Source organism: Lytechinus pictus, chromosome 10 (genome assembly GCF_037042905.1).
Source record: "Lytechinus pictus isolate F3 Inbred chromosome 10, Lp3.0, whole genome shotgun sequence".
NCBI classification, from domain to species: Eukaryota; Metazoa; Echinodermata; class Echinoidea; order Temnopleuroida; family Toxopneustidae; genus Lytechinus; species Lytechinus pictus.
In genome coordinates this window covers 34,330,650-34,343,024 of record NC_087254.1, presented here as the reverse complement: position 1 = coordinate 34,343,024, position 12,375 = coordinate 34,330,650, and the positions used below count along the sequence as shown (strand labels likewise).

The 12,375-nt window shown below is 34.8% G+C and overlaps 1 protein-coding gene across 2 annotated transcripts in view; it reads right to left on the bottom strand.

Moving 5' to 3' along the window:
* Positions 1 to 12,375, bottom strand: part of LOC129270538 (fibropellin-1-like) — a 47,917-nt gene that overhangs the window by 2,376 nt on the left and 33,166 nt on the right. The window contains exons 14-27 of one of the 2 annotated variants that reach the window (XM_064105921.1): positions 11,980 to 12,093; positions 11,123 to 11,236; positions 10,100 to 10,213; positions 9,272 to 9,385; positions 8,639 to 8,752; positions 7,515 to 7,625; positions 6,241 to 6,354; positions 5,231 to 5,344; positions 4,371 to 4,484; positions 3,052 to 3,165; positions 1,976 to 2,089; positions 1,633 to 1,746; positions 1,034 to 1,162; positions 163 to 361 (exon numbers count right to left, since the gene is read on the bottom strand). In XM_064105921.1, the coding sequence (XP_063961991.1) occupies positions 163 to 361; positions 1,034 to 1,162; positions 1,633 to 1,746; positions 1,976 to 2,089; positions 3,052 to 3,165; positions 4,371 to 4,484; positions 5,231 to 5,344; positions 6,241 to 6,354; positions 7,515 to 7,625; positions 8,639 to 8,752; positions 9,272 to 9,385; positions 10,100 to 10,213; positions 11,123 to 11,236; positions 11,980 to 12,093 (1,693 nt within the window). The remainder of the gene's footprint in view (positions 1 to 162; positions 362 to 1,033; positions 1,163 to 1,632; positions 1,747 to 1,975; positions 2,090 to 3,051; positions 3,166 to 4,370; positions 4,485 to 5,230; positions 5,345 to 6,240; positions 6,355 to 7,514; positions 7,626 to 8,638; positions 8,753 to 9,271; positions 9,386 to 10,099; positions 10,214 to 11,122; positions 11,237 to 11,979; positions 12,094 to 12,375) is intronic. The other variant, XM_064105922.1, reaches the window with a different exon arrangement.

Sequence of the window (12,375 nt, the reverse complement as noted above, 5' to 3'; positions counted from 1 at the left end):
TTTTATATCATTGTTATTATTTGATATGATTGTTTCCAATTATGTAAAAATTATTATTGTTTTGATATTGATTTCATTCATTTACCAATAAAAACATATGATATATACATGTATATATATATATATTATGTTTTTATTGGTGAATGTATAGCGATGACTTACAGCGTAGCCCGTTTGACTGCAGCACAGGTGGTGACACGTTCAGTGTTAGTCCAAGTGGTGTAGAGTACCTCTTCTCCATCACACAGATGACACTGTCCAGACCAGCTGGTGGTGGACTTGCCATTGTCCCGGGTTATGACAAAACCAAAGGATGGGAAGTCACAGTTCTGGTTTGCATATCCAACGACAACAGTCGGAGCTATGGGCAGTAGAAATGTATTGCACTATTAGGAACAGATCTGAAACAACATTTAAATATGTTTATGTCTGCATCTGTAATCCAAGCTACAAAGGAACGTTATAAATTGATTGAAGCTCAAAGTTTGAGCCTAGGTCAGGTCTTTCGGATAGTGATGTTAGACTTTGTTCCCAGCAGACATAGCATAGTCATACACGTCTTCAAAATCTAGACTGTACAATTAAAATGATAGAAAAGGTAAGTATAAATTAATCCTTTTATCCGGCAAGTTATTTGTTGCTCACTTAAATTGAGCACATGTATTCATATGTCATGTTGATTTGTACTTTTCTAGATGTCTAATCTTTATTGATATCATATCATCAATTAAAGGATATCTGTGACAGAGGTCTGTATTTCTTTACATTATTCCACCAATATAATGAATTATATCATTCTAAATCCATCATATATTAAGCAGCCTGAATTTTCAACATCTGAATTTGCAATTTGCATTACTGCAGGAAGAAGATTCAATGTGATGCCTGTATTTTGGATATTCAGCTGTACACACCTAATTGTCAAAATCCAAGAGAATATTGGCATATAAACCATGACAAGTCCAAGGGAACTATCTAAATAAGTCATGTGCATGATTAGGATGGTAAGTGGTTCGATCCCTTCAAAGCTTACCATAGTATCCGGTCAGAACCTCGATGCTGCTCTTGTAGTCACCCAGGAACATGCCAGTAGACGTGAGACTGATGGAGATTTGATCATTTAACTCATTGAACCACACTCCCTCTAGATTACAGAATCCGACTTCAATCATGAAGAAAATGAAATCAAGCCAAGAATAATGAAAAGATAAAGCAAAATTGATTTATCAATTTTGATTGATTGATTGATTGATTGATTTTGCATTGAATAAAAAATAACGGTAAAGAATATTTATTTAAATTGTAGGTTCAACGTTTCCATTTATCTTCATCTGAAAATTGGTTGGTGCCGCCATGCAGGTAAACACATGCCAAGCATATCATTATGCTCATCCTATTCGTTCAATTTTTTCATTCATTCAAATGCTGATATTAGCAAAAACCTATTAAAAACAACAATAATAACAAATCATTTCTGACTTTCTTCGTGAAACTTGCACATAGTACATCGAAGGACCACAAGTGCTTCCTTAACCTTTAAAAAGTGAAACAGAGTAAATTGGATAGTTGATACTTGGAATGGCGACACCCCATAAAGAATGTCATTAACCTAGAAAACAAAGTTTTGCTTACCCGAGTTGCAATTTACTCCGGAATATCCTTCTGGGCAAATGCACGTATACATTGCAACGCCATCCTGACACTCTCCGCCGTTCTGACATGGTAAGCTGGCACACTCATTAATATCTGTGTGAAGAGTTTGAAAATTAATTATAACAATTTTCTAAGTGTTGATATGCTGATAAACACAATTTAGAATTATTAATTTCAAACTAACCATTGGAAAAAAAATTGACAATTTTTTCATTCTTTAATGCATAAAATTAGTGTAGATCATGTCTCCTGGTAGGTACGCAAAGCACCTTCATCATCATTTCTCAATAATGCACAGAGTGCATGTAACTTGAAAACTTACTTATTTCACAGTTAGTTCCAGCAAATCCAGGAGAGCATTCGCATATGTAGTCAGTACCAGAGTTACTGCATGTTCCACCATTCTGACATGGACTGCTTATGCATGCATTCAGACCTATGAAATAACACAGAAAAATACAATTGTTGCTAATCATTCTTATTCAGAGACACATTTTACAATTGTAGTCATTACTTTGTTCGAATATTTCACTGTTGCAAGGTCACCAGATTACATTGATGCCTAGGATGGATGGCATCACTAGCTATTGTTACAAGATATACAGGATACTTGTTATCAATAATAAGTGATTTAGATTGATAATTTGCTTTTGCACTGCATCAGGAATCTGTATTGATATCACTGGCTTATACACATGGTGGCTTGGAGGCCGTGGTCCAAAAAAAGAGAGGAAAAAAAAAATTAAAAAAGAGAGTGATAATAATATTATATTCTTAATATTATGTCAAAATCGTTCACAAAATAATTTTTTTCTATGAAAATGGTTAAATTTTTTTAACGTTTACTTCTCTTTCTCAATTATTTTTTACCGTATGTCATGTGTGGCCCCCACGATTTATTTGGTTGTTAAAGCCGCTGATTGACATGTTTGATCTTTATAAAAATGATAAAGTCAGAAAACTTACATATTTTGCAGAGCTGTTAATCATGTGTTATGTGAAAATTGTATTACAGAGTGCACGAAGTGTAGATAGCCACAAAAGAGTGGAATAATCACACATTTGAAATACCTCATGCTGTTTGGAGAATTCTAAATGAAACTTTCTCTGATTTCATACATTCTTTTTCATGGCATAGAATTCTTGCATCATTTGATATATATAATCATTAACAATGAATTTCTATCCCTAGTTCATGGTGCACTGCTGAAGTGGGGCACCCAAACATGCACCCACATTCACACCTACATAACATGTATTTTTTTCTTTCAATCTGCAAACTTCAAAATATTTCGAATGAGAGGGCCATCCATGAAGATTTTTCACTTTCGGTGCTATCATCCACTTTAATTATTTTTTTAAACATATTTTCCCTGACTTTGTTGCGACTATACTTACTTGTCTGGCATATGACTCCTGTCCATTGTGACGTACACTGGCATGTAAACATGTTAACTCCATCGAGGCAGGTACCTCCATTCAGACAAGGGCTACTTGCACACTCATTGATATCTGCAATGCAATAACAAGTTACTCACAAGTTATACAGTTTTTAATTATCACATGATGCTAGACAGCTGTCTCTTCCTCTCCGTCTTGCTCTCTCTTTATCTTCGCCAATGTTCAGATCTTATACATTTTCAATGTTGAGGCAAAAAATTCACATATATTTGAAAGATGAATTTGCTTTCTCCTCACAATTAACGGGTCTGATATAGCTATGAGGAAACCATGCGAACATTGATTTATTCTTGTCATTGACTTGAAAAGTAAGAAAAAACATATTTGAAACCTGTGCATGTTCCATTTAGAATAATCTGTCTTTACGTTCAATTCATTTAGCCCTGAATTCCAAAGAATTGTGTTTATAATAATAATAAACACTAACATTAATAATGATAACAGTAAAAAAACTCATATTAATAATAATAATACTTAATTCACCCAGAATAGCCACTTCAGATATAAAAGGATTCTAGCAGCGGGCAATACCATCGCATGGTATAGATAACCTTATCCGTTGTGAAAAAAAATCTTCGGTATGAATCGGCCAGCATAATCTGATACATGTCACTCTTTCTCATCAGAGAGTGGTAATATATAACAGTACAAAGCATATGAAATTATAGGTAAATATCACAAGTGTTATCTCCCCCGACTACTCAAGTTCATTTTTCAACATTCAAATTTGCTTTTCAAATTTGTCTTAATCAAATTTGCTATGACTTATTAAAAAAAATCTGGTTATAAATATACAATTTCATATACTTCCTAAATTTAATGAGATAAAATTTAATTGTTTCTGAGGCAAAAGAGATTTATGTTCGTTTTCAACCATACATAGGCAGTCTTCACACTGCGACGTAGGAACAAATCCGACAGCACAGCTTAATGGATTGAAAATGCAAGTCAACTCACAATGAAAAACTGGGAGGTCTTTGTAAAAAATTGGTGAATCTGAAAAGGGGTTTCATCCTGCGTTTCAGAGCTGACGAAAAGTTGTAAATATGTCATTTGTCCAGAGTCTAAAACGAAGCTGCTCTTTCGATTCACCAACCCTCGACAACAACTTCATTGTCATGAAGGTAGGGCATATGACAATGCATTCTCTATGTTCCGAAAATCGCTCTGCGTCACGGTACCGTTGTAAAAAAAACAATGCTAATGAATACTGACGTGTGACATGTATCATCATAACTAGATGAACCTTTACTCACTTATTTCACAGCGAGTACTAGTAAAGCCAGCAGCACATTGGCAAGTATAACTGTTGATTCCATCCACACAGTAACCTCCATTGAGACAAGGAGCACTGGCACACTCGTTGATATCTAAGGGACAAAAATTGAAGAATATATTTTGCATTGTCTCATGCTGGATTGTTATCATTGTCATCAAATCATCATCGTCGTCGTTGTTATTATCATCGTCGTCGTCGTGTCTGTTTCTGTTTATGGGAACTCCCGTAGGAGTCCCTGCAGGACAGCTTTTTGCTGGTACACGCTAAGCTGGCATACCTAGGAAACATTTTACTTCTAGTTTAATCAGCCATCGTGGCTGAGTTTATAGACGACAGATGTCACTCTCTGGCCTTTTGATAAAAGTACATACAATTTTTTTTTGGTAGCACTTACTAGGAAAGAGGAGAATATGCAAAATCGAAATTGATTTTATAAATGGTACTGGGCTCTGGAACAATAATTCTAATCATGGTATATTTAATGTCATTACGTAGTCCAGAAGCACTGTCGTTCTAAGGTAGAAGCCATACACATACACAGATGCAAGAAAGGATTGTTTTTCAGGGCCGGGCAGCGTATGCACGTACAGTGAAGTGTGAAAATTTACCAATTCAGAAAACGGGGTTACACTTAAAAAAAAACCAACCTGGTACGTGTTTTTCAAACTACCATGAAAGTAAGATTTCAGGCGGAATTTAGGATGTATGCAACATACCAAAATACTCATGCTTGTATGGCATTCTGTTCAATTAAGGTCTAATTCTCGATTTCCGCCTTGTAATGATATTACTTCTTTGTAACCCCCCCCCCCTTCCAACATAGAGTTAAGCACTTACTGATTTGACATCGAGTTCCAGTATATCCTGGCACACAATTACAGGTGTACTGATTCACTTGATCTATGCAGGTTCCACCATTCTCACAAGGCCCACTAGCGCATTCGTTGATATCTAATTTGTTTAAACAAAATTAAAGTTGTGAAAAATATTTCATTATAAAATCAACACTTGAATAAGAAGTCACTCGTCTCCAAATATTGTTAAAACAAGCCAATGGAACTTTGTAAATATATTTAAAAAATAAAACCAAAAGCATAGTGAAATGGCTGGATAAACCCACTCAGCTTTGTTAATATAACAACGCTATTCTTCCTTGGGGTTGACACCACAGACCATTATAGAACAACCATTGACGTAAATCCATGACGTCATTATATTCAATTTAATTATTGTGGAGGATGATACACTAGATCACCCAGCGAGAACTGTTTCTGTACAAGCCAAACAATGAATAAAATTATGACGTGCAATAAGTTTGGTAGTGTGTACAATCACTGATATAACGAGTGAATGCAGGCAAAAATATTAGGTCGAGAGTTTCTTTTTCTTTCTTTTTTTTTTGCTCGAGATACACGATCATTTAACATGTTATTGATTGTGGTGTGATGGATAAGGTAATTTGCAAGGAATGATTCGGTCTATGATGTGAAATTTAGCATGAAGTATTGATCAATAGTATCGGACTACAATTATCAATCCCATCAAAATGTTACATTTTACTAATATCAATATCATTTCAATCATTATCAGTCAACAGAATAATCTGTCTTTGAATGAATCACTGGAATTTTACTGGTATTCACTATCTGTTTGAGTGACCATGAGTATGTTATTCCATGAACATTTTTACTTGCCCTGTTATCAGTTCAACTTACTGCTTACTAATGAGAGCGACTGGATAATTCATGACTTCAATGATTTAACGAGGGGGTAAAGTAATTTTTTGTTTGAAAAATACGCTTTTCGTAACAAATTCATTACTCATTGATGTGTTTTTCATCACTTACTGATTTCGCAGTGCGTTCCGGTAAATCCCGCCGGGCAATTACAGATGTACTGATTTACTTGATCTATGCAGGTTCCACCATTCTCACAAGGCCCACTAGCGCATTCGTTGATATCTATTTCGTTTTAAAAAGTGAAAATAAAAATGGTTATTCCAGTTGTGTGTAAAAGAAATAAAAATTGAAATTTGACTCTCCTTTCAGATGGTATGTAATGTTAATAATTACTGTTTTTGTTAATCTCTATGGCCCGTATTCTAAAGTCAGGTTTAACTTAGACCATGGTCTAACTCTGTGTTAAATTATGGGAAGCCAAACGTTTCAAAATTTTGTTTACAGAGAATGCTTCTCATGTTTACTATGCTCTTTATTAATTATTTAATGGTGAAGACAACTGTCATACTTATCCTTCCCAGGTAGTTAATAATTTTTGGGGAGTCAAATGAGCTGATACATTGAACCTCTACAGTTATAGATTTATGCAACAACTGGCTTTCCATAGTTAAACCACAACTTAAAACCAGAGTTTAAATTAAACCCGACTTCAGAATACGGCCTATCAGTTCTTCTTCTTCTTTTCAACCTTTACTTCTTTAAAAAAATTTGTCCATAATCAATATTCATTGTTCATCGAATGTGTTAATTGATCTGTTGTTTGTGTTTTTGACAAAGAAAGTTGAGAATGAAGTTAAATTCAATTATTTACTAACACGAGTTTGATAAGGGGTTGACTAGCTGTCTCATCGCGTCATGTTTGGGCGGTGCGAGGATATGACTTAAGGTATGCATTACTACCCATCCCCCCCTTAAACTTTAAAGTCATTTTAACAGTGGGGTCCCCAAAATAGAATAAGACTTTTGCTAAGAGGGTTCTTAAAGTTGAATGGCATTTTTTCTCTGCTGCTTTTTGAAGAAATTGATGTCCACATTATCACAAGACTTATATTTGGCATGTGTGAAAATAAAAATAATATAATATCTGCAGGAGAATTTTTGATAGCTAAAGTGTTCCCTTTTTATATTAATAGATATGAATAAAAAAAAATAATTATTATATCAACACAAGCTTCCGCTGGAAAATATCATTAACGAATTAACGAATCAATTGTATCACGTAATCAATCAGAATCACTTTAAATTTTCATCATATTGCATTAATAACACATGCATAGATGAAATGAATATATACCTGCTACATCCAATTATAAAAAAATAATAGCCCTACGTGATCGTTTGAAAAATCCCTAAAAAGCTATTCAAAGATAGATTTTTCTTACTGATATCACATAGCGTTCCTGTATACCCAGGGAAACATTGGCACTCAAATGAATTAACTCTGTCTATGCAGCTTCCTTGTGAGCACGGATTGCTGGCGCATTCATTGATGTCTGTCAATCAAAAAGATATCATATTGTTATACAAAGATTTCATTCAACATACATGGGCTCATGTTGAGACTTATTATGACGTCACTCATTCGCACTAATCCCGACAGATTGTTCGACCAAAGCGTACACAATTATTTAATCATAATTTTTATACTTCAGTGATCAAAATCTCAATTTAAACACTATTGTTTTCCTAAAATCTTCAAACATACACCTGCAAGAATTAGAACAACATCGGTAATAATACTTTTTATATCATCCCCGCCACTAAATGCCATCAACAACTGGCCAAGGAAGAGGGATTGTAGAGTTGCCTTCAAACAATCTCCTTGTGATACAACTGGCTACTAAAGTTCATAATTTAATTTTAGATTTTAAATCAAAAGATGTATGGAATCCAAATGACCCAACAATTCATTTGCCTAAAGGCTGAAGTGATAATATCTGAACAAACGCAGTAAAATTCAAACAACACAATGCTGAAATAATATGTAAAAAAAAAACATGTATATATAATGAAATTTAACGAGCAAAACGCTGAAAACTTTGATCAACTGAAAATCTGATAAAAAAAATAACTGAGGTTATTGAATTTAAAACTTAAGAAATTTTATATCATATCATGAGTGGTCCACATTTACATATTTGTGTGTAAAACATCCCCCCAAACAATATTAGTTTTAATAATGATTAACTTACACATTAAATCAGTAGAAAAACATAATTTACATTCTTAGAGGACAAAGTTTGAATAAAACTAAAATATTAAATACACAAAAAGTGGGGAGATCACATCATCAGCTGGCTCATTTCTCATAAAAACTGTTTCTCCAAAGTCATACAAAAGTTGAATATTTCATCCAATATGCTTTGAAATGTCATGCAATTTTGATGAAATATTATTTCAGTGTTCAGTTTCTGATATTTCTCTGTCCTTTCCAATAATTTGATATTCAGCCTGGAGTAGCCTCCTGATCCTACCAAAAGCCTGAACAAGTATAGGAACCACTCACCAACACCACAGAAAGTGCCAGTAAATCCAGGGGCACATTGGCAGGTATACATGTTAATTCCATCAATGCAAGTAGCTCCATTTCGACAAGGACCACTGAGACATTCGTTGATATCTGTAGGGCACATGAGAACATGTCAATGTTGGTTGAATACACTAAAACTTAAGTCCAATACATCAATGTACACAAATTGATTATGGCGGCATATAGAGGGGCAATGTGCCCACGCTTCAAGCACCAGAATCAGTATTTTTAATCTATTAAAATTGTCCCTTTCTTTCTGAAATACCTTCTTGACCCCTTCCTTTTTGTGGGCAATAATTGCACCCGATTTGGGGTTAATAGTCCCAGATATCCTGACTATCTGGAGTTTTCACTGCTAATAAAAACGCATTTAATAGAATAAGCCTCATTGTAATAGATGCATTTCAGTAATCATTTCTGACTGGTAAACCAATGCCTAACGATTCCTAAGGATAATAAAGATTAAAATGATAATTATAATACATAACATTTATAAGGCGCTTGGTACGGGTGTTTCTAAGCACACTGTGTTCTGTTTATAACATTATTATTATCAGTAATGATGACTTTTATCACTTTCTGTTATCGCTATTATTATTGATCACATACTGGTTTCGCAATGAGTTCCAGTATATCCTGGTAGACAAAAGCAAATGTACTGATTCACTTGATCTACGCAAGTTCCACTGTTCTGGCAAGGTCCACTGGCACATTCGTTGATATCTGCAAAAATGAATGCATCAAATTATATTGCATTATTAAACCAAAACCACAACAATGTATCACACACAATTCAAAGAACCATGTTGTCATTGTTGAGATATTACTTTATTAGTTGGTAACACCGACAAACCAACAACAGTTTCATTGAGAGTTAGAGAAATACAACATCTTTTCATTTATAGACGTACTATGTCATTTCCAAAATAAAAACATTTAAATGTATTAAGCCTTGATATCGAATGGAACTTTGAATTTATTTCCTACTCTTGTCTATATGCAGTGTTGTGAATAGGCATTATCTAAGACGGCGTGGTGGGGTCGACAGAATTCCCCCCCCCTTGATTTCGAAATCTCTGGAAAAAAGAAGAAATGAAAAAGGACAGTATGACATGAGAGATCCGGGGAGTCTGTAATGAAAGAACTTGCCGGACCTTCAAATGCGACAAGTCCTGTTTTATCCGACAGTAACCATAACTACACTGCTTCTTAGCCAATCAATCATCAAGGAAATCCCACAACTCGTCAGACAAACAGACAAAGATGTTGATGAAACGCTCCCTGGGTCGTGTAACTAGACAAGGTCCCTATCATTCAATGGATAGAAAAAATGACGTCATCTTTAGGTGCAATACCCCCCCCCCCCCATCCCAATTCCCCGATGTAAATACTCTGAGAGGTCGACCCTGACTATTACTACTATTATTGATCACTTACTGATTCCACAGATTGTTCCAGTATATCCCGAAGGACAAGTACAGGTGTACTGATTCACTTGATCTATACATGTCCCAGCGTTCAGACAAGGCACACTAGCGCATTCGTCGATATCTTATCGGAAAAAAAGAATGGTGTGTTAATTGATTAAGTCATATCTTTCAAATTTTCACATTTCACCCAATCTTCTTTCATTTTTATTCTCATATCTTTTCGGCACTATCCACAAGATAGTACGTACCAATGAGTAATCAAATGAACTTGCTTCTTGAAACCACCCTATCTGGAAAATATGGATTTTGCGAGGCCGTCTAATGTTAGGATACTTTTGAAATGGATAAACGACATGATTTAGCCTGGAGTTGACCGAAGCACACACTAAATGAATGTCGTTTATGAACTGAATGTGCCAGAAATCGAGTACCTATTCTCCATGTGTCATAGATCAAGAAAAAATACAAAAATTTGTCAACACCCATTAAGCATGTGCATTGCGTTTTGCTCCACTATATATATATATATATATATATATATAGTGGAGCAAAACGCAATTATATATATATATATATAATATAGGGGGCCGTTTTGTAAAAACCTAACACTATGATACCTTTACCATTGTGGTAAGTAACTACCATGGAAACCTGTTATCGGCTGCTGATTCCTGTTACCATTGAAGTTGTCATAATGGCAATAAGTTACAATATTTGGAACCCTTTATAAAACAGGCACCAATGCGTCGCCTTACAATGATGATTTGTGATTGATCCGACAAAGCACAACTATGGAAGGCTAGCAATGCCAACATCTATAATGCATGTTTCTTCAAAATGTTTTCTAGATGATGTATGTATGATGTATACGCAATATAGTGTGTTCCCCTTTGTTTACAAAGGACATATTTCCTGAACGGAAAATTCTAACAATGGTCAGATGGTGGATTTCCAAATATTTTGAGTTGATTGGATCAATGACAACACAATACCCAGATGTCTGATACGGGTGATGGTTGAAATTACTTACCGATTTGACATGCGGTTCCAGTATATCCAGGAAGACACTGACATTGGTAACCATTTATCTGGTCCGAACAAGTACCTCCGTTTTGACAAGGTCCGCTGGCACATTCATTGATGTCTGGTTTTCAAAAAAAAGAAGAAATCGCAACACAATACTCACGGAGTTTCATTGACGAAGTTTCTAACATGGAATTATTCAGTAGCTTATAACAATAGTTTATAGTGAAAGTTTCTATCAAAATGATTTATGGCCGCCACAATATATAAAGAGAATATATTAATATTGATTATTATACTTGCTTGTACCGTGTAGTGCTTAACACTCATTTTATTAGAAGTTTTAAGCGCTTTAGGGAAGTACAGCATTATTAACATAGGAGGCTTTCAGATAAATCACTTAAAACGGATTTGAATTTTAAATGTTTTAATTGGAGTTTTGAAACTGCAAGGCTTTATCTAATATTTTTCACACACACAAGGGTATCAAAATAATCCAAATTTCGGACAAATTCCTGTGATATTTTTTCATGAAATGTTTCTCCAACTACATTAATCTACAAGGAAAAAATACATTTTCTTCCATTCTTGGCTTTCCAACAATATCAATTGCTATCTGTTAAACATGTTGGTCATTGTTTATCCAGAAAATATTGTGGTCTATGTATTTTCCTTACACTTTTGTCTACGTTCAGTTCCATAGCTTCTACTTATTGTGTCCATGAAATTGAAGCGTTGACGTTCCCTTAAATATAAGGGAGAAACTACCTGATTGAAAATCAGGTTGCATTTGATTCTGGGAATTACACTGGATCGCAATTCTTCAGCAATGAGCAACCGGATATATATCGTCTCAGTACTCACTTATAGAACATAAAGGTCCGGTAAATCCAGCAAGACATGTGCAGAAGTAAGCATTGACCTGATCTGTACAGAATGCCCCGTTTTGACAAGGACTACTGGCGCATTCGTTGATGTCTGTAAGAAACAACAAAGATGATATCCGAATGACTTCCATGCTATATCCTTTGGCATTATCGGAAACATTCCGCTTTCCACATTAGAACATCTGTCCTCATCATCAGCTACTTTGTGCATATTACATATTTGTCCGGGATATGTTTCACCAAGGTCTGAGCGAAACTAAAATTGGAGTTTGACGTCCAAATTTGATCATTAAGTGGACTGCACATGTAACTTTACAATATGTTGTTAAGTGACCAGACCTGAGAATTAGTCAGTTTAACTCACACTAAAATA